A 23133-nucleotide genomic window follows, 5' to 3' on the forward strand; every position below is an offset into this window, starting at 1 on the left:
AGCCAGGATTGGGAAATACAACAGTTAACAATATTGACAAACAATGATGTAGAACAGCAATGGAAAACAGTTAATAAGGTGTTCAAATGAACCCAGGAGATATATTGCGCTAAAACCAAAAATCAAACTAATTACTATACAGACAATGGCTGAATAAAAATGTGGAGGAAAAACTTGAGGGTAGGAATGGGATTTGCACTAAATATACCATATGAATAGTGCATAGTTTCTGTACAAACAGTATTCAAATATCAATCCAAACTTTGGGTTTTCTTGCTTTGGGAAACTGTCCCAAACAATCAAGATGCTTTTTGTGAATTACCTGTTGGATTCTAGCTTCAAACTGATAGATTTTAGCTAAAAATCCTAGTTCTTTGGAGAGTCCGTGATGAGGCACAAAGCTTTTGGTTAAAAACATTTATTTCGAAGGCGCACTGCATTTAATCCAGAAGTACAGTGTCATAACAAAAATGGTTTCCTCATGTCCCCCTTTCTATAGTCTGTCTCAGTTGCTGGGCAGGTTTCGCTACTTAAGCAACTTCTCAGTAAGTACCTTTTCCATTGTTCTCTAGGCTGCAGCTTGAACCAGTTCGAATCAATTCCACAAGCCTGTTTGCAAACAACCTTTTGTCTTACCCAGCACACTGAATCCACCACAGGTTGCAACTGTTCGATACCTGATAGAGATAGATTCCCTCAGTTTCCTTTCCCAGCCCTTGGGTTTGAGACATTCTCCACAGTGTATCAGAGAATCCCAGCTTCCGTCCTTCCCGATGACTTTCTGATCCACCTGCACCCAATGGATCAGATAAATGAAAACTTAGCCCATGGCCTGTGGGGATGAGCAAAACTAGAATCCATCTAATTAAGATGTTACTGAGAAATCAAATAGGGAATTCAGAGGAAATTCTTTTAGTCAGCGTAGTTAAGAATCTGAAACTTGCTACAACAGTTGAAGTGAATAATATAGAAACATTTTAATGGGAAGCTTGATAGTATATGAGGGCAAGTAGAATATTGTTATGGTGACCAAGTTGGATGAGGAAGAGTGGGAGAAAGCTTGTGTTGAACATAAATACCTGCATGGACTAGTTGAGCTGCATGGCCTCTTCTGAATATTCCACAACATTCCTTCATTCACCCAGCTGATTCAATCTTAAACATTGATACAGCCTCAAGAACAGTTAAGGAAGTTTCTCCTAATCTATCAACTATCCCTGAGTGGTGCCATTGTCCGAATGGAAGCCACAAATGTTTACCTTCCTGAAACTTGGGTTAAAATTTTCTCCTTAAAGATTTCCATGCCAGGTACATTGCTGTGTCCTGATTCCACCGAAAGCCATGTCCTGATGACCCGTGCAATCTGTTTGATCCGTCTGCAAAGAAAACTCTTTCAATTGAAAACAATTTTTTTCAGCAGATGTTATGCGATTTACCATTTGCCTCTTTTGAAGTCACCTCAGCATTTGCCTGTTGTGGCTTTTGAACCTCCTGTGAGAAAATAAACTGCAGGCACAGCAGGGGTCCGATGTGACTCTGGGAAGATATTGAAGTACCAAAGTAGCATCTAATTGAACTTCTGAATACCTTAATTGACTATGTCTCGCTGCCAGCAGGGTATCCATTTTGTGTTGGGAGCCTACCCCAGGGAAAAGTGCACGAAGGTCAGCAAGTCAGCCAACAGGTCTCTTTCAGAATTTTCTCGCGCGCTCCCCTCCATTCCAAAGCCATCTCCACAGGTAAAGTTTCCCAATACTGAGTAGTGTGGCAATTTTCAGCTGAAAAAGACTTCTGTAAGTCCTTGGGCTATCTTCCCATACACATTTAGTAAACAATTAAACAACTTATTCAAATTCATTCCACAAAACTAGGTAAAAACATTCCTTTTGATGGAGGATCTAACGTGAATATCCAGACCCCGTTCCCCGCTTCTTGGGGCATATTTTCCTCTGCTCATTAATTTAAATGAAAATCGTAGCCAATAAAATGGATGAGTGAGATCAGTAGAAATTAAAACTTTTTTTAATCCATTGGAGCAATTACATGGAATTAAATGATATGAACATTTCCTTTATTTTCTGAAGAAATTGCAGTCAGCAGGGTTGTGATGCCCCACCTGCAGGAGGGTGCTTTACATAAATCTCTGCAAAAAGGTTCTTTCAACCCAAGGGTCTGATCAACAATCACGACTTATTAACTGCTTTTCTCCCAGCAGATGCTGGGTATGTATTTCCAGCGTTATCTGTATTTACTTTAGATTTCCAGCATCTGAACTCATGTTCCCAGACAATGAGTCTGGACCTCTGAATTCCTAGTCAAGTGACGTTACCATTAAGCCACTGTCTCCCCATGGGGGTAAATAAGGATCCTTGTCCTACCTGTTTTGAGGAAATTAATCGATCCCCAAGATTTCTGATGGAACCAGAGTCTTCTGATTTTGGTGGGCTTAAGTCCTACTGCCTCAAAGTTACAGGACCCCAGCGAGGACTAGGAGTTTCTAGTATTAACTTTTCTCGTTACTAATGTAACTAAATCAGCACTTCTATTTTCATTTCTGATTTCCAACTTCCATATATTTTTCTCTTAAAAATGTCTTGAAGACTTTGTAGGCATAATTCCTCTCCTGTAGCAATTTGAGTGGCTTTTGTGACACGTGAAAGATGATTTCAACATGAAGAGGCACCTAACAGAATAGCTCCGTCATCTTGATTTGTGTGTGTGCGCATGCGTGTATGTGCATGTGTGTGTCTGTGTGTGTGCTGCACTAACCACGTATCCCTTGATAATAGTTAAGGAACTATTGATCTCTGCCTTCAACATACTTAATGACAGGGCCTCCATAGCCCTCGGTAGTACAGTGCCACAAATCCGCTACCCTCTGAAGAAATTCCTCCTCATCTCAGTCCTAAATGGCCTACCCCTTGTTCTGAGATTCTCTACCCTGGCTCTAGAACCCCCAAATCAGGGGAAGTGGCCTTTCTGCAACTACCGTGTTGAGCTCTGTGAACATTTTGTATGTTTCAGTGAGATCGCCTCTTATTCTTCTGGAGAATACAGGCCTAGTCTCCTGAATATCTCCCCATATGACAATTCCATCATCCCAAGAATCAGTCTGGTGAACCTTTGTTGCACTCCCTCTGTGGCTAGTTTATTCTTCCTTGGAAGAGGAAGGAGACCAAAACTGTACACAATTGTTCAAATGTGGTCTTACTAAGCCTCTGTACAATTACAGCAAGCATCTTCACTTCTGCACTCAAGTCCTCTTGCGATAAAGGCCAACATACCATTTGCCTTCCTCATTGCTTGCTGCAGCTGCATGTAAGCTTTCAGTGACTCATGAAAAAGGACACCCAGCCAGATCCATTTGAATATCAACACTTGCCAATCTCTCACGATTTAAGGAATGCTTATACATTTCTGTTTTTCCTACCAAAGTGGATAACTTCACATTTTTCCACATTACCTTTTATCTGCCATGCTCTTGCCCACTCACATAGCTTGTCTCAGACCCCGTGACGCATCTTTGCATCCTCGCAACTCTCATTCCCATCTAGTTCTGTATCATCAACTAACTTGGAAAGATTATATTTGGTCCCCACATTCAAATCTTTGATGTAGTTTGTGAATAGCTGGAGTCCAAGAACTGATCCTTGCGGTACCTCACTAGTCACAGCCTGCTGATCTGATGAAGGAGCAGCGCTCCGAAAGCTCGTGCTACAAAGTAAACCTGTTGGACTTTAACCTGGTGTTGTGAGACTTCTTACTGTGCCTACCCCAGTCCAACGTCGGCATCTCCACATCTTGGTTATAGAAGACAGAGAGTAGCAGTGAAAGGGTGTTTTTCAGAATGGAGATCCGTAGTTAGTGGTGTTTCGCAAGGATCACTGCTGGGACCCCTGTTTGTAGTATATATAAATGATCTGGAGGAAAATGTGGGGAGTCTGGTTAGTACATTTGTGGATGACACACAGATTGGAGTTGCTGATAGTGCCGAGGATTGTCAGAGGATATAACAGGATATAGATAGATTGTAGACCTGGTCACAGAAATGGCAGATGGAGTTTAATCCAAACAATTGCGAGGTACCGCATTTTGGAGGAACAAATTTAGGTGTGAATTATACTGTAAATGGCAGAACCCTTAAGAACATTAACATATAAAGGGATCTGGGCGTGCAGGTCCACAGTTCCCTAAAAGTGGCAACATAGGTGGCCAAGGTGATTAAGAAGGCATATGGCATGCTTGCCTTCATCAGCCGGGGTATTGAGTACAAGAGTTGAAAAATCATAATATAAAACTTTGGTTAGGCCGCATTTGTCGCATTGTGTGCAGTTCTGGTCACCACACTATCAGAAGGAAGTGGAAGCTTTGGAGAGAGTGCAAAGAAGGTTCACCAGGATGTTGCCTGGTCTTGAGGGTGTTGGCTATGAGGAGAGGTTGTATAAAGTAGGATTGTTTTCATTGGAAAGATGGAGGCTGAGGGGAAACCTGATCGAGATCTATAAAATGGTGGGAGGCATAGACAGGGTCGATTGTCAGAGGCTTTTTCCAAAGGTGAAAGTATAATTACTAGGGGGCACAGGTTCAAGGTGAGAGGGGGAAAGTTTAAGGGAGATGTGCGGGGGACGTTTTTCATGCAGAGAATGGTGGGTGCCTGGAATTCACTGCCAGAGGAAGTGGTGGAAGCAGGTACATTAGCAACAGTTAGGAAGCATCTGCATGAGTACATGAATAGAGAGGGAATAAAGGGATACAGACTGAGTAAGGGCAGAAGCTTTTTTTAGTTTATTTAGGGCATCATGATTGGCACAGGCTTAGAGGGCTGAAGGGCCTGTTCCAGTGCTGTACTTTTCTCTGTTCTTTGTTCTTGTTCTTTGTTGTTGCAGTGGTTCCTCAGCTCCTGGCCCACCGATTGGGTCAGCAGTTCTTGGGGATGGGCAGTCACTTTTACTTGGGATGGCGGCCCTATGTCAGCCTCTTAATGAGCGAGTGTCAGTTATAAGTCCCCCAGAACCCCCCCACTGGCAGAAATGGGGAGTGATTTGAGCAGAGCCCCTACTTCCATGTGACTTTTCTCCATCTTCCCTCCCTTAGCCCACAAGTACTTACGTACTTGCCAAGAGCCATCCATTTTGCTGCATTTCAGTGAGTTATTGAATGGCTAAGGTGAGGGGTCTCTCCATCCTACTGAGGCTGGCAGGCAGAATGTTTGTTCCTTTGGTGGTGAGGGCCAACTTGTACTCAATTGCCAGCTGTGCCTGATGCCACATGGAGGTGGTCACTTTTTCCATGGAGCTGGACATTAGCACAAAGGTCTAAAACATCATGGCATTCATGCTAGATCAGGCTCCACCAATCTCTCTCCAATTGTGCAAGCACTTCTGAAAATGCGAACAGAATCACACGTTGTTGCTGCTGGTCCAAAATAGTCCTCTTTGTGATGATTCTAGATCTAAGCCCTGTTGAGCAGAGCATGAGGATCCTGAGCCCTCCAATGGGACTGTCCACTGCTGTCCCTGTCTTCCACAGTATGCCTGAGTGATCACTTCTGAGGACTCTGTGGTGCCTCTGGCACCAGCTCCTCAGGGATATTTGCAGGACCTGTGACAGATAAAGGAAAAGGCAAGAGGTTTTACCTTCATTATTGTGCAGATAACCATTTTTCGTTACCTGCTGCTATCAAGTCCCAAGTGAGTGTTGGTGTACCTTGTGACCGTGTGGTATTCAACTCTTGTCACCAGACAGCTGGAAGTCCCCCAGCTTTCCTTCATTAATGGCCACAAATGCTGATATTCTGCTTCTCTCCGGTGTATGCTCCTCCATAGTGGTCAGGGTGGCGATGATTTTTGCCTCTCCCTGGTGTTCTGTGCTGTCTTTTAAAAAGACAGAAAGAAGAGTGCAATGAATGTAAGAACCTGTTGAGATTGTTATGGAAAGGGGAGGGATACAATACTTATTTCTTTATTTTTCCTGCTTAAGCAGAGGTGTTTTAATAGGCAGTGGGCTGTTTCCAAATCCTCCATTTGTGGAGTGTGCCTCACAGAAAGCTCACTTTAGGATTAAATCAGAACTATTGTTTATTCATACATTCAAACCTGGGGGAATGATCCTTGCAACTACATAACATGCACACGAGATGGGAAAGAAGAGAGTTTTACCAACTGGGAATAACTGAAAACAACAAAAAGAAACTGAAGGCGTGGATATTAATTAATGTGAATATCAATCCACTGTGGGTTCTTTCTCCAGTTCCGCTAGCTGAAAGAAGTTTCAGAATTCCTTTAAAGTTGGTAATGATGTAGCAGGATGAGGCTAGTATTCAGAGCCTTGGTCTGCTCAACAAGCAATGGCAGCAATCTTCCAGAGAGCCATGCTTTGAGGAGGTTTAGACTTGAGCTGGGACTTGTTGTCAGCCTGGAGTCTGACTGTATTGATAGGCTGGAAGTTTAACAGCAAGCTGCCTTGTGAGCCCAGGAATGTAACATTAAAACCTCCTCAAAGCCAAAAGAGCTCATGTGGTGTTGCCCATGAGGAGTCATTCAAGAGAACGATCAGTTTCCATGCCTCGGGTCAAAATTCATTATTTGCCTTAAGAGACAGATAGATGGAGGTTATTAGTATATCCACAGATAACAAAGAGAGAGCCATGGAAACTTGTTATGCAGGTTCAGGCTGGGGAGAGAGACTGTTGCTGCTCTTGTTTCGTTGATTGTAATGTGTTCGCACAATGATGGGGGTGAGACTCTATAATGTCGAGGGTTGAGCTTTGAACTTTAGTTACTATTGGAAGTTACCAGAACTGTTGCTGACTTGCAAATCATGTGAACTATAGCAGCCTTGTTTTTGGCCTAGAAAAGTCCATTTTTAAATGGAAAGTAATTGATTTAAACAGTTTATGGTCTTTTTCATGTCTTATGGACATGACAAGAGGATGGAAGGACAATGTTTGTGAGGGTTGGGTGTGCCATAGCAGTAAGATGTGGGTGTGAGGAAGTGCGTCGAGAGGAATGGGTGTACGGTTTTGATCTGAGGAGTGCTGAGCTACCAAATAAACCTGTTGGACTTTAACCTGGTGTTGTGAGACGACTTACTGAGCAGAAGAAGACCAGGGAAGTCCGAGTTGAGGGCATCTGTACTTAATTGTGGCATACCACTCACCTTTTCTGCCCTGATGAGGTTACTGAACCTATTGTGACACTGTATCCAGCAGTGAGGTGCCACAACCCCTGCTTATTTCTGCCATCTCTTGCCGCCTTAGTCTCTGAGGCAGGATTGTTCCTCCTGTCTGCTTGAGATAGAATCTTTGTGTGGCTCTTACAACCTACAGCATGATATCTGGAGGTTCATAAAAGGATCATGGCAGCTTGCCATTACTGAAACCCCCTCTGCCAAGTTGCTGGATCTATATTGACAATTCTATAATGCTTCAATTCTTACCTCACTGCCTCCCTGTAAATAATCACGTATGGCTTGTCATCATGCCTGTCCCCTCCTGTTGGCCAGGAAATCTTTGACGTAGGATACTAATGCCATAGCTCTATTTTAAATAAAAGCACTGACAAACCCGCTATTCAAACTCCAGGTTCCTGAGCTGCAGCCAACTTCCCCTGCTGCAAGTGGGTAGGAAGGTTAAAATCCAGTCCTTAATGTCAAAACATCTTCAGCTTTAATCCAGGCAAGGTTCACTCAAACTTCCAAAGAAGATGAATAGCACCGTGTCACAAAATGTCTGAGGAAATAGAGTACAGGGACTGAATAGTCCGTGTCTTTATATTCTGGCCATTAATAAAATCTTTGGTTTGAGATGCAGTCAGTCGATGTTTCCATACCTCATGGAGAGCAATGAATTTGGTATTCTCCTGTCACTGTTTAGCATTTTGTGATTGTTTCTTCGCACAAAGGAATTGGAAAACGAGTTATTTTTCCATGCTGGGTTTTTGAAAGTGATGTATTCTCATGGGCATTCAAATGAGGGGTGATTCATAGGTTACGTGGCAGTTGTTTTTCCCATTGACTAAATAATAAACATTAGCATGTCTAGGAAATGGAAAACCTATCTCAGCCATTGTGTTGGAAAACTGTATAATCTCTGTCTGCCTGGGAAGTGTGGTTTAAGAAGACAGACACTGAAAAGACCAACAGGCAGAAAGAAAAAGTCAGCAAAAGATGAGAAGGCAGCAGGTTCTACCCTGGATGTTGGACAGAATGCAGAGGGGTTATTTTATTCAAGTGTGATGACCCATCACAGTGGGGTAGCATTGCACGTATGTTCATTATATTTTTATGTCACGACATGGAAATACATTTGTATGGATTAAACCTGAATAAATCTGATCATAGTTAATTTGTTGTTCCACATGCTTGCTTTTCTGCAGAATAAACTTGTTTAATAATTTGAATCAAGTCTGGTGTTAATTCAGCCCACCTTCAGAAAGAGTAAAGAAATGCACTTGCCCAAGTCAGATCTAGACCACAAGCAGGTTTTTTTTGTTAGAAAGCCTCTTCATTCAGTCACATTGTCATAAAGGTAGATACCGAGCAGTAGAATCAACCTCCATAAAAGTAAACACTCAAACTGCTTATGGGAGCTGTTGGTGTCTACGGCACTTTTGGAAGCCAATTTTATAATAATTGTTGGTAAATACCTGATGATATACTGAGGCACATAAGTGACAAGGATGAGTCAACAATTTAACAGTCAATGGAATATAAATGGTAACGTCACCTAGGTTAGAAGAGGCAGAATCGGTGCAAACATACTCAGCCATGCAACATGTGGCACTATAACCGTAATAGAGTCCTAGGCACAAACCGCAAGAGATACAGGACTCAGGGGCAGCTTTGTATGCAGTGCATGGGCTTGTGGGTGTGTGTGGGGGGGGAAGTGATAGCAATGTTGATATATTTGATGATTCATGGCCATCTTAAATGAAATAGAATGCACAGATTGATCAAGACTTCCTCTGACAATTAGTCAATTGACTTTGTTGACTGCCGTGCTGCATTGTTTGGACTATTTCATCATTTGAGTCTGGTAAGAATCCTAGGTCTCTTTCAACTAACTCCTTAGCGAGTTCAACATCATTAGTGGAGTTTATGTTTCATCCATTTTTATTTTCAGCGTGCACTGTGTTTCACTTGTTTAAATTGCAATCAAATTAATTATGTCAACTGACAATAGTAATACAACCTTTTAATCGAATTCCATTACAATAGGTGCTGTAACTTTAATAATGAATGCCGAATTGCCTGGTCCCAAGGTTTGTCACTAAAACTGGCAGCAACCCCACCAATCTGATTTTCGGGAGCCCTGAGGCAATTGACAGTGGGAGCCCTTCCAGCTTTATGGGAAACATTTAATTGCTACACTTTTCCCAGTTGGTGGAAATCCCACCTCAGAGAGCTGCTGGGGAGCTATGATGAGCAGTAGCTGTTGCTAGTAATTTGTTTAATGATCCTTCACCAGAATTCATTGTGGGATCCCTGGGGAAAGCAAAGTGATGGCAGGGAGGGGACTGGCAGGGAAGGGGGTTGCTGCAGATTGTAACAGCAAACTGGTGAAATTATTTTTTCAGGACAATTCGAACAATTGATTAGTTCTTTTTTTCCAGAATGACAGTAGTCCAAGAAGTGACCTCCTTGTTCTCTGTGGAAGCAAGCAATTTAAAAATAAACAAATGGATTTTTGGACACTTTAGTTTTACTTTGTGGGCAGAATTTGATCATTTTTGCACCAAGTGCTGACTGAGGCGAAGAAACTGCTGTGCAGTTTGCTGGCTGCATTTCTCACCAGATAATCCAGCGCTCGGAGCAAAACAAATGGCGGTGTGGCCCACATTTGGCAGTCATGCTGGCAGGGTGGGGCTGGAATAAACTGGCAACATGCAGAATCCCCAGATTGGGGAGCCCTTCAAAATGGGCGCCCTGAACTTTAATAAAACAAAAAGATGAAGCCCCCTCCCATGCACGCTGCTCCCGGGGCTGTGTCAAGGGGATGTGCCAGGGTACTGCCCGGGTATGTCGTCGTCCCCCCCCCACCCACTCCCCCCCCCCCCCCCCCCCCCCCCCAGGGCTGTAATTACCTGTGCGCCCCTGACCAGTTCCCTTCACCCAGCTCCCATTATAAAAAAACTTGTATACCTCACTGATGTGATGTCACAGAAAATGAGATCTCACTGGCAAGGTTCTCGCTTTTTGGCTCTCTCGGGATTTTGTGCCAACACCACTGAATATCCAGTCTTCAACATGGTTCAACTTTTTCCCAAATTCATTGCAAAATGGGTGTAGAATTTGCAGCCTAGATATGCATGCGCTAAAAACAAAGGGTGGTGGTGGGTGGGGGGGTGAAATAACCTTCCAATGTGACTTAATTATTCAATAAATTTCCTTCATGAAGAACAATTTAAACAATAATCCACGTTACCAGTTTGACATAAACGTAGTTTCTATTTAGAATTGCCATTTTCTAACTGGAATTTGTTTCTTTCCTTTTAAGACATGGCTTTGGGTGTCTGGGCCCCTCTGTCTGTATTGCGCAGAAAGGCTGTACAGGTACATTCGGAGCACCAAACCAGTCACCATTGTCTCTGTGAATTCTCATCCGTGTGATGTGATTGAAATACGAATGCTGAAAGAAAATTTCAGAGCAAGGCCTGGTCAGGTAAGTTCAAATGAGAAGTCAGCCTGCATTATTATAGAATAGAAACCCTACAGTGCAGGTATATTATTATATACTTAGTAGGAAGTCTCACTACACCAGGTTAAAGTCCAACCTGTTGGACTTTAACCTGGTGTTGTGAGACTTCTTACTGTGTGCACCCCAGTCCAACACAGGCATCTCCACATCATTATTATATACTTACCATTATTAGACTAGGGAAAGATTTGCTGGCTTACTGAAATATTAAAGGTGTCAGTCTTTCACAGAAGAATATATTGCAACACACCAAATTGTGTTGGTGCGTGAGTATGAGCTCTTTGACTACCTGCCCCCCTTTCTCTCTTCTGAGTTAGAGCTTTATCATGCCCTGTTTTAATAATAAATATATAATTTTTGCTTGTCAAGAAGCGACACTGAAATAAACAGTAAATAATAAGGAAAGCTAAAGCTCCTTTTGATCCCTAAAACACTGTGGGGGAATCATTATTTTTGGATTTTTCTCTGTTTTTGTAACTTAGTACCTGTGTGGGGCTGAATTTTGGTTGACTGGAGAATGTCCCAAGATTGATGATTGGATTCTACCTCAGACCATGGGGCTGATTCTGTTGTAAGACTGAACAGTCTGGAACTGGAGAGGGAACAGAAGGTTTCCAGCAGCATGCAGCTGATGTTCTGAAGTTAGCTCCCTGCAGAAAGATCCAGGAGCAGTAATTGCTAGTGCAGCTGAGGACATTGGGGTTCAGTGAAGTCTTGGGACAGTGCCAGCTCAGTGAAGCTGGTAGTTGCAGCAAAGTCCGTGAGCAACGGGGTCCTGCTCAGAGTAGCTAGAGAGCTGGAATTATGCCGGTAACTAGATGCTGAGTACAGCTTTATGAATTCAGTGGTAGGCTGTCTCAGCAGAGATTGAACAACAAGGGTGTGAGCCATCATTGGGGCAATCCGAGTAGAAGTGGCTTTGGAGGGGAAACCAGTGGTTAGATCTTTGAAAGAGAGAAGCTGAAATCCCTCAGGAGGAAGACAGGGTTTTAAAGGATTTTGTGACTCAGCTGACGTCTGGGTGAGTTGCTAAGAAATTCGGGGGAACCTATCTTGCCAGCCATTTACTGTGCAGTTCATGGTGTGTTTGACCACAGTTTGCTTGTTAATTCATGTTTGCCGCATGTTAGTTCTGGATGTTAGATTATAAGGTAGTGTTGACTGTTTGATTTGCTGACTTTTGTAAAGTATATGTTATTTTGTTTGATTAAAACCATGGATTCTTGTGGCTTTATTCTCCTCGTGAGTAACCATGGTCTCTTATATCGCCTTTAAAACAAAAGTTGTTGGATGGGATCTTTGGCTGTTCACAGCAGTGGGATCTTCTGGTCCTGCTGACGATATACCCCCATCATGGGTTTCCTGGCAGTGGGGGGTGGAGTCAGTGGGAATCCCCATTGACAGTGGCAGGACCAGAAGATCCGGCAAACGGCGGGCTGCCTCCTGCCACTGAGAAACACACTGTGCAGGGGGAGGGAGGGGGTGGTGTTAATCCCACCCATTGTATCTAACCAGATTGTAACAAAAATTTGGGGACTCAGATAGGACCATAACAGAATTTGGGGGGGTCTGGTCTGGGATCATAGCACAATTGGGGGCTCCTCCAGGTTTTCAACACATTGGCTTGTCAGGGATTTCAAATACAGACAGATATAGGTACTGGAATTGCTGAAGTTTCGACTAACAGGATCTCTTGGTGAGTTTAATTATACTTATTGAAAAGCAGCATGGCTTTGTCGGTTGCTCTGGCTTTTTTGTTGAGGGAAACTTTATCCCTGAGCAATTTGCAACAATAACCTGTTATTAGTAGAAAAGCTGGAGTTAGAATTAAAAGCAGGAGCTAAAAAAGCAGAAATAATTGAGGTAATAGTAAGCAACTGGGATTGGAAGAAGAAAAGCCTGGCCCTAGTAGAATGTGGCTCGAATTGGCTGGAATTTAGTTGCAGATGAAGCAGCTTGCAATAAAGAAAAAGAGATGCAGCAGCTTGAGATAGAAAGAGAGAAGAGAGAAGCAAAAACTGGAACTTGAAAGAGAGACCGAGAAAGAGAAATGCGAAGGCTTGAACTTGAACTCCAGAGAGAGTAATTAGCAAAGGAGAAAAGAGATATGCTATTAGAATTAGCCAAGGAGAAGGCAAGATTGTGAGACCAGTGGTTTTCAGCAGTGAAACTTGAACAGAGTTTTGAGAATGTGAGGCAGGTAATGTAAAGGGAAGGATTTTGAAGCAGGGTTCCAATAGCGATCAGGTCATATCCGGAAGACTGTAGGTTACTAAAATAAAGGAAACTGTAGCTCTGGCAGATGGGTATGACATTTCATGCAGGTAGTTAGGGGTCAGTAGATCTCCATTTGTAAGCACGCAGGAAAACTAGAGGACTATAAAAAATTCTGGCTTTATGGAGAAGGCAGAAGCAGTTCCAACTAACAAATATAATATAGAGGGCACAGGTGATGTAAAGAAACCAGTATGCTTTAATTGAGTACAACAGGGCATACGAAAGCAAATTATTGGAAGCCAAACAGTAAAGAGATGGCAGTAATAAAGACGCTTAAGGAGTTTTCAGAAAAGACAGTACGACTAAAGGAAACAGGTGCTAAAACAGTGGCAGTGATACAGTTGCACTGTGTTCCCTCTGAACCTAGTAGAATGATGGATAAGGCTCAGGCTAGTCAAGGTGCTTTTTCCCTGGATACTGATGGATTGCGTCAGGTTACGGGAGATGTGTTGTGTTTCAGGAGCTCTCTGTCTACTCTGATCAGATCCCCAATGCTCTCACAGGTTTTCCATTGCCCCAACTGCCAGCTTCACTGGGCTCACTTGATAGCTGGGCCTCTGAGCCTGAATCTCCCCAGCTGCACTGAGCAATTACTGCTCCTGGGTTTCTCAAACAAAACAAAAAAAACAAATTAATATTTTGAGAGACATGGGCAGCCCAGTCATTGATAGTTATAACTTTAAGTATCATATGCGTAATTGTGAAAAATGAAAAGGTTATCTGTATGATATCTCATTAGTTATTTGCTAAAAGGTTTTATGATGATAAATACTTGTTTTAGAAAATTGTAAAGCCATTGTAAAGAAATCTTCACAATGATAAAAGTTTCTTTTTACTACAGAATTTGTATTTTTGGAGTTTAGTCTGTGTTTTTGTAAGTTAGCACCCATGGGGGTGACCCCACCTCAGAACAGGGGCTGACCTATTTTTAAAATTCTTAATGTGATGTGGGCATCAGTTACTAGCTCAGGATTTCTATTGCCCATCGCTAATTGCCCTTGAGTTGTAAGATTTAACAGGACAATTTTTCAGTCTGGCAGCAGCAGAGGGGTCCTGGTTCCCTGCAGCTGAATTGCTGGGTTAGCTCGCTGTAGTTGGATCTCAGAGAAGCCCAGGAGCAGTAATTGCTCGGTGCAGCTGGGGAGATTCAGGCTCAGAGGCCCAGCTATCATGAGAGCTCAGTGAAGCTGGCAGCTGGGGCAATGGAAAACCTGTGGGAGCATTGGGGTTCTGATCAGAGTAGATAGAGAACTGCAATTATGGTGGCAATTAAATGCTGGGGTGCAGCATTGTTGGTGTCGAGAGGGATTTGGATGTCTTTGTACAAGAAACACAAAGTTAATATGTACAGAAAACAATTAGGAAGCAAATGATATGTTGGCCTTTGATGCAATGAGGTTGGAATTGCAGAGGGCTTTGGTGTGATCATACCTAATGTACAGTTTCTGTCTCTGTACCAAAGGAAGAATAGTCTTGACTTTGAGGGGGTTCACTAGATTAATTCCTAGGATGAGAGAGTTGTCATATGAGGAAACATTGAGTTGAATAATCCATTACTCTTGGGAGTTTAGATGGAGGGGAGGTGATGTCATTGAACCACGTAAGTTTCTGTGAAGGTCTGACAGGGTAGTTGCTGAGAGACTGTTTCTTCTGTCTGGAGAATTTCGAATCAGTGAGCATGGTATCAAGATGAGGGGTTGGCCACTTAGGACTAAGAGGAAAAATTTCTTCATTCAGATTATTCTCAACCCCAGAGGACTGTGCGTGATAAATTGCCGAGTATATTTGAGGCTGAAGTTGATAGATTTTTTGAATTCCAAGAGAACCCAACGGGCTTGGACGGAAAAGTGGAGTTCAAATTGAAGATCAGCCATTATCTTATTGAATGGAAGAGCAAGTTCAAGAGGCTGTATTGTCCACACCTCTTATTTTTTATATTCTATGAATGATATAGGGGAGTTGGCACAGTGGTTAGCACTGCTGCCTCACAGCTCCAGGGATCTGGGTTTGATTCCTGGCTTGGGTCACTGTCTGTGTGGAGTCTGCACATTCTTCCTGTGTCTGCATGGGTTTCCTCCGGGTGCTCCGGTTTCCTCCCACCTTCCGAAAGACGTACTGGTTAGGTGCATTGCCCATGCTAAATTCTCCTTCAGTGCACCTGAACATGCGCCGGAGTGTGGTGACTAGGGGATTTTCACAGTAACTTCAGCGCAGTGTTAATGTAAGCCTACTTGTGACACTAATAATAAGCTTAAGATGTCAGAAAAAAATCATGTCTGCCATCATCAAAGCCAGAATCTGGTTCCACACCTCTGTGGGATGCGAGGGAAAAATGACATATGCACAATGGGAGTGTGAGTTGAAGTGTTATGTATAGAGGTCCGGTTTGTAGCATTTTCAATTTTCTAGTTATTAATTACTTGTGAGGTAAGATAGAAATTTTGTGAAACATCTAGGGAGAGGTTGAGATGGACGGGATATAAAAATGTGAAGATGAGTTTTGCAGAAATAGGAAAATGTGTGAGAAAGAGTTTGATACATGCCTAGTATCTATACACAAGTGTATGGAAATCAGAGAAGAGAGAGCAATATGGAACTTGGTAAAGATAGAGGGAGAAAAAGAATGAAAGTTATAGGATGAAATACAGAGAGGATATTGAGATAAGCTGAAGCAAAGTTACAAGATGGAAGAAACTTCAAACAACAGCCAGTTGAATGCGACACAAGGTCATTTAGTTTTAGTTTCATAATTCCTCTCAGTGAAATCTTTTCAGTACGTTGTAATTGCAAAAATATTGAAACTCAAATTTCCGAAACTGGAACCACCTGGACAAAGACATGAAGTGACGGAAATGTATAATGATGGTGGCAAATACATCATGGCTGGAATCCTACCACCGTTCACGCTGGCGGGATTTTCCCATCCCGCTGCAGTGCACGGAGATTTGGCTGGGTGCCAAATTCTCCGACCTCGCTGCAGAGGGAGCGTGGTGTGAACGGCAGGTAAGATTGCATGCATCAGACGAATTAGCTGCAGAGCACAGCATTAAAAACAAAATTGAGTCTAATTATTCTGGAACACAATGTCAAGACTGAGCTTTATTGGTTTTTATTACGCAAGGATATGAAGGGTTATGGAATCAAGATGGGTGGATGGAATTATTATGCAAATCAGTTTTTCACTAATTATTTTCTCTCTCTCTCTACATCTCCTTTAGTACATTGTTCTGCACTGTCCGAGTGTATCAGCATTTGAGAGCCACCCCTTCACTCTTACAACAGTAAGTCCAAGCATTCTTGCTATGTTTTCTTTCAGAGCAAAAAGCAGATTCATACATTTAAAAAGCTAAAGATTCAGATCACATGCGGACCCTGCCAATATTTTTTTTCTGAAATTAAGAGCTATAGTACTTTGGTTACAAATTGCATGCCTGTGGTGAAAACGTAGCAGCAATATTGAGAAGGTTCTGAATTAAATCAGTGCTTGGCTCCCGAAAATGGTGTTAGTTCCAGGGGTGCTGGACGGCTGGGCTAAAATTAAATTTAAAACAAATTCTGCTGACTTGAAACATTTTTGGAGCCTGTAAATGTAATCATGGGTCTCTTTGTTAATAAATAATTGTCGTGTTTTGATACCATTCACAGCGAGGAAAATATAAAAACGCTTCAAAATTGATTTTGAAAGCTTTGCCATATAGAAAAAAGGCTAATTGGTGCCTGGGGACATTTTGCTTAATTTCAATGTTTTCATTTTTTAACTAAAGGTTAGCAGAATTAGAAACATTATTATACATTGTAAAAAAAGGTCTTGGAAGTCGACAAACCTTAAACTGGGAAACTCCTGCTGTAACTCTTGTACAAACCTTGGAGAAAAAGTGTAAATGGGTATTTCTGCAGGTATTACAAAACAAAGAACAGTACAGCACAGGAAAACAGGCCCTTCGGCCCTCTAAGCCTGTGCCGCTCCTTGGTCCAACTAGACTAATCGTTTGTATCCTTCCATTCCCAGGCTGCTCATGTGACTATCCAGGTAAGTCTTAAACGATGTCAGCGTGCCTGCCTCCACCACCCTACTTAGCAGTGCATTCCAGGCCCCCACCACCCTCTGTGTAAAAAAAAATCCCTCTAATATCTGAGTTATACTTCGCCCCTCTCACCTTGAGCCCGTGACCCCTCATGATCGTCACTTCTGATCTGGGAAAAAGCTTCCCACCGTTCACCCTATCTATACCTTTCATAATCTTGTACACCTCTATTAGATCTCCCCTCATTCTCCGTCTTTCCAGGGAGAACAACCCAGTTTACCCAATCTCTCCTCATAGCTAAGACCCTCCATACCAGGCAACATCCTGGTAAACCTTCTCTGCACTCTCTCTAACGCCTCCACGTCCTTCTGGTAGTGCGGCGACCAGAACTGGACACAGTACTCCAAATGTGGCCTAACCAGCGTTCTATACAGCTGCATCATCAGACTCCAACTTTTATACTCTATACCCCGCCCTATAAAGGCAAGCATACCATATGCCTTCTTCACCACCTTCTCCACCTGTGTTGCCACCTTCAAGGATTTGTGGACTTGCACACCTAGGTCCCTCTGTGTTTCTATACTCTTGATGGCTCTGCCATTTATTGTATAACTCCTCCCTACATTATTTCTTCCAAAATGCATCACTTCGCATTTATCTGGATTAAATTCCATCTGCCACCTCTCCGCCCAATTTTCCAGCCTATCTATATCCTGCTGTATTGTCCGACAATGCTCATCGCTATCTGCAAGTCCAGCCATCTTCGTGTCATCCACAAACTTGCTGATAACACCAGTTACACCTTCTTCCAAATCATTTATATATATCATAAATAGCAGAGGTCCCAGTACAGAGCCCTGCGGAACACCACTGGTCACAGACCTCCAGCCGGAAAAAGACCCTTTGACCGCTACCCTCTGTCTCCTATGGCCAAGCCAGTTCTCCACCCATCTAGCCACTTCTCTTTGTATCCCATGAGCCTTAACCTTCTTGACAAAGTCCCACATGGCAGGTTGGTTAAGTGCCTTACTGAAATCCATATAGACGACATCCACGGCCCTTCCTTCGTCAACCGTTTTTGTCACTTCCTCAAAAAACTCCACCAAATTTGTATTCTACTGAAAGTCCAGCAGGAGATGGGAGAAACCCTCCAGAAATTATAGGCAGAATTTTACAAGATTGATTCTAAGGGCCCTATTTTACCATTCTAATTTTAAGTGCTGGGTGGACTTGAAACTGGGAGTGGTTCAGAGCCGACTTTTCGATCCGTTCTGAGGTGCCCCGATACGCACTCTGCCTGCAAAAATATCAGTGAGTCAGAATCATGCTGCAGAAGCCTGTGGGCGGAGCTATTGCAGATGTTCAGACTCTGAAGCTACATTTGCATAGTTTCAACAGCAGCAGTCTGACAGTCAGAGAGAGAATTGTCAGACCCTTCCTACTGCAGGCAGCCTCACAAACTCCCCACCCTCCGCAATCGCGGGGCCCTGCAGCCAATCGCAAGCCACACACCGTCCAAGATGCCCCCCCCCCCCCCCCACCACTGCCCAGACCCATTGGGGCTCCCCTCCCCCACTGATCCGATCAGACCTCCCTCCCCTCTCCCCATTCAGCTCTTGCACCCCATAGGCCTTGCTCCCCAGCATTGCCTGTTGGGCAGTGCCAAGGTGCCCAGTGGGCATTACCCAGGTGCCAGGCTGGCTGTGCCAAGGTGCCAGGGTGGCACTGCCAGGCTGTCACTGCCCAAGGGGCACCCCTTTTGCTCTTGGTCTCCCTGAGGAGCCTCAATGGCCTCCGGTTCCACCTGCGAGGCCAACATGGCTGTTCCCCATTCATGGGCAGCAGGTGTTTTCCTCACAGGAGAGAACCTCTCCTGGCGAGACCATAAAGGCAAGTTGATCTGGACGATTCAGTGCTGGGCTCACTAACCAAATATAAATCAACATTTAAATATATTTGACTCAAGTATTCAGCCTCTCGCTCATTTCCGGTGAGAGGTTGACCGCGCCAGACTATTGTAAAACTGCGAGAGCCGAGAAATTGGGCGTGATCTTGATTTCTCGGCTCTCGTGCGATTTTACCAGCTCGCTCTGCCCATCGATGGGCGAGTGGGTAAAATTCCATCCTATGTCTCTTGTCACTGCAGGTTAGGAATTCTGCATGGGAATACCCAGGAGTAGGTCTATGCTTTACCAAAGTACAGCGCTTTTCTCATGCCTGATGTTGATTTAACAAATGCGTTCAATTAAAAAGTGCATCATTTTTTTCCCTTGTGCTTTCTTGCCAGTCACAGTATGCAAGGGGCTAAAGTTGATCCCTGCTACCTTTTGCCAGAGACTGGAGAGAGTAAAAATAAACAGATGAGCTGCTGCACAAAAGCTAAATCCCATATAGATGTTGGAAATGTGAAATAGAACAGAAAATGCTGCAAGTACTCAGCAGGTCTGGCAGCATCTGTGGAGAGGGTTAACATTTCACAGTTCACAAAGGTCACAGACCTTGAAAAGTTAACATCCATTAGCTGATGTACACATTGGTTAACAAGATTTTTTTAAAAAGAAGAGTGGTTTAGGAAGGCTTTGATTGGCAATTGTCCTTGGATGATGACTCATTCAATGTATTCCAATGTGTTTGGAACACATCAATTAGTAAAAAAAACATTTTATTCACTAGCAGACATCGTGTGAGGCTGTTCAGTCACAGCTGTATTTGTGTAGCCATTTTGAATCCTGTGAGTGTCCGACCAGCTGAATGTAGTGATGGAGAAATAAAGGGTGTGATTTTCCTCTCCCTCTGCTGCATGTTTCACGGTGGAGGTAGGCAGCATGCAGCTCGCTGGTGGTGACATCCTGTGGGCCTGCCATTTTCAATGGGGTTTTCCGTTGAATGCACCCCACACTGGAGGGAATCCCATGGCGTGGGTGCACTGTGGGTGGGACCGTAAAATCCCACAGTCTAAACAGCAGAAAGATTCTGTGACAATTTTCCTTTGTTCTGGGGTATCTTCAAAAGCATCTGAAGCTCTGCAGAACCATAAAATCCCCACAGTGCAGTAGGAGGCCATCTGGTCTACTGAGTCTGCACCAATTCTCTGAAAGAGCTTCTTACCCACACCCCGACCCCTCCCCTCACCCTGAGTCTTATCCCTGTAACCCCCACGATTACCATGGCTAGTCCATCAAACCTACGCATCTTTGAACCGTGGGAGGAAATCAGAGCACCCGGAGGAAACCCACGCAGACATGGGAAAACGTGCAAACTCCACACAGCGCAACATCACAATCACAGTGCAATCATTCTGAAGCCAGCAAGTCTGAGGTTTCTGCGCCAGTGGACAACCTCCTAACAAGTAAATGATAATTCATCGTGGATCAATGTTATGGGGGTTGGGGTGCGTGGGGTTTGTATATGGGATACATTTTTGTTTTGATTTTGAAGAGAATAGTGAAGTTTATATCTAATGTTAGTATTCAGCAGCTTATTAGGCAAATATATTGAACATTAAGATGGATTAGTGATTTTTAGCCTAGATCTACAAGAATTTATTTTCATTCTACTGGAAGTTCTAACACATGGAAAGCTTTGCCGTGATGAGAGTGTTTCGTTCAATTCTTAAATCTTGCTGCATTTACCTAGATATTGACAAGATCTTGGGTGTTTCTGACTCTTATAGTGTGTTGACCTCTATCATAAGGGCTCTGGAGACTGTCATTGAGTGTGTTCAAGAGATCAATCTATTTCTAGATATTAAAGATATCACACGATATGCGGATTGTGCAGGAAAACGGCATGAGACCAGAGCCGCCTTGATATGCCAGTGGTTTCTATAGATCTTCTAGCCATAGCTATATAACAGGTTTCTTGAATTCTGACCCTCCATCTCGTAGTTGCAATGAGTGAGCCCTGAAGCCCTAACATGCAATCCTTCTCCACGTACCCACAAGTTTACACAATTCCTCCAACTCTCCCTCAACCTTTGATATCCTATCTCTACCTTCAGCCATTCGTCACAAACCCACAGCTGTCAAAAAGAACATTAGCATGAGGGAATGAGAGTTCTGAATTTATTCACAAGCCTTCAAGGCAAACCAACATACTTAAAGAGAAATGTCACTCTTGTGCCCCGATTTGTGACGAATGTGAATATGGACAAAAACATTTTGTGTGCTCCAACGCAGTCTTACCTCCTCGCTTATAACTGCATTAGGGAGAGGTGTCTGATTTGCCATCTCCCTTTCCCTGGATGGCCTAGTGTTTCAAAAATGCTGGTACATCAAGCCATTTTACTTTTAAAACTCTTTCTGCTTTTATCTCTTAGTTCCCCCCTTCATCAAGCTGCTGCAAAACCCAACCACACCTGCTCAACTCTGACTGCCTCACTGAAAATCACAACTTTCTGGAGCTAGGCTCAAGATGTAAATGAGTTTGGAGGGAGACTGTTCAGGGCCCACTCCATTCTCCCACCCATGGGAAAAGACCATGGGTTTTAGTTGGGGAAGTGCTGAATGCACTACTCAAAGCCCCCTGGCCTAGGCCTCCAAAAATAAGGTCAGCCAGAAGCCAACTGTCCCCATGGCAGTCTGTCCTGCAGCTATGACACACTGAACGGCTAAATTCATGAACAGTGGAACTCCTCGCTCAGGACAAAGCCCTCTCCTTGGGAGCTGCCAGCTCCATCACACCTGGCATCACTGGAGTTCAGTAATGAGCAGTGCCAGGACTACAGGAAGCTGGCCAAAGAGGAATATGGCTGCCCCGAGAATGTAGCTCCCACAGGTCTAAGTCGGTGAGGGATCCCAGAGCCTGGAGAGGGAGGTGGGAGGCAAGGATTTGTGAGGCAGTGGCACAGACGAAAGGGAGAGCGATGTCTTTGGGATGGTGGGGGGGGGGGGGGAGTGGGGGGGGGGTGGGGGGGCGGGTTGGTGGTAGGGGGGGTGGGGGTGCCGCTGATGCACGCCGCCTGAGGTACCCCCCTGCTTTCTTCCTGCCTTTGTTCATGTAGACATTTGTAAATGACCTACCCATTCCCACCCAACTCCTATGCCAACTATGTTATGACATGGGCAGATTTTCATTCAGGTCATTAGTATTAATAATAAGCCTAAATTACCCTTAGTTATTTACATATGGCAAGTGGACTGCTGATTTCAGAGTCCAGAACCTAGCGTATTATGAGGGTGAGCTTAAGGGTCAGTGGAAAGACGGTGGGCTGGCCACCTGTCCAATTTTAAATGCCCCCCCCCCCCCCACCCCACCTGAAGGTCAGCCCTTTTGGGAGCATGTAAAATCCAGCCCAGATGTGAGAGCTCTGGCTGCACCTTTTGATAATTTTTATTTGCTGTCCTGCCTCAGTTCCTGTGCGAATGGGGACAGGAAAAGTCCGGCCCTAGCACAACACGGGGTCTTAAATAGTAATAGAATCTGCTGATGGAAGCTATCTCTTAGAGTGAGTGTGGGTCGGGTTTTGGGAGAATTTGAAATCAAGAGGAAGGTATATTGATGAAGAATACCACAGGCTACCGTGGGGAAAAAAGATATTTGTAAATGTGAAGAGATATGACTGAAGCTTTAAAAATACACATTTCTTTATGTTACTGTATTTTGAGTTTTATTGCATATAACTGTACCTGACAGACTAATTCAGAGATGGTGTTTAGTTTTTCCTTTGGAGGATGTAATGCAGTGTCAATAAATATAAATGATTGTACTGTTGGTGCCAGTTGAGTGTGCAGAATAGACAACTTGCTCATACAGGCTCTGCGTAGTTTTTCATTACTGGTTTGTATGAAACTGCCCTAACGCCTAGCAAAAATTCAGTGGGCAACTTTGCAATGAGGCAGAACTGTGTGCATGTGCAAACTAGCACATTGCAGTTGTCTGCCACCTGTGCTGAGGAATGTGGCCTGGAGTGCAGACAGAGAAGATGGTGCAGCCTCAGCAGACTGGAGAGCTGTTTCTACTTCAATTACTTCTGTGATATAAACATAGCATATTTTGTGTCAGCTGTGCAGGGTGTGAATATTTATTCCGTGATATTGATGCTATAGTGGATTGGACAGTTGGTGCCCTGTACAGCAGCACTTATTTGCATCAGAATGCAACAGCTGGAAGCAGAGGAATTTGTAGCCAAGAGCT

General features: G+C 43.7%; 1 protein-coding gene across 2 annotated transcripts in view; it reads left to right on the plus strand.

Moving 5' to 3' along the window:
* Positions 1 to 23133, plus strand: part of nox4 (NADPH oxidase 4) — a 161536-nt gene that overhangs the window by 76146 nt on the left and 62257 nt on the right. For both annotated transcript variants that reach the window (XM_078221811.1, XM_078221812.1), the window contains exons 10-11: positions 10496 to 10660; positions 16192 to 16254. In XM_078221811.1, the coding sequence (XP_078077937.1) occupies positions 10496 to 10660; positions 16192 to 16254 (228 nt within the window). The remainder of the gene's footprint in view (positions 1 to 10495; positions 10661 to 16191; positions 16255 to 23133) is intronic.

The sequence above is a fragment of the Mustelus asterias genome, chromosome 10 (assembly GCF_964213995.1).
Source record: "Mustelus asterias chromosome 10, sMusAst1.hap1.1, whole genome shotgun sequence".
Classification (NCBI taxonomy): Eukaryota; Metazoa; Chordata; class Chondrichthyes; order Carcharhiniformes; family Triakidae; genus Mustelus; species Mustelus asterias.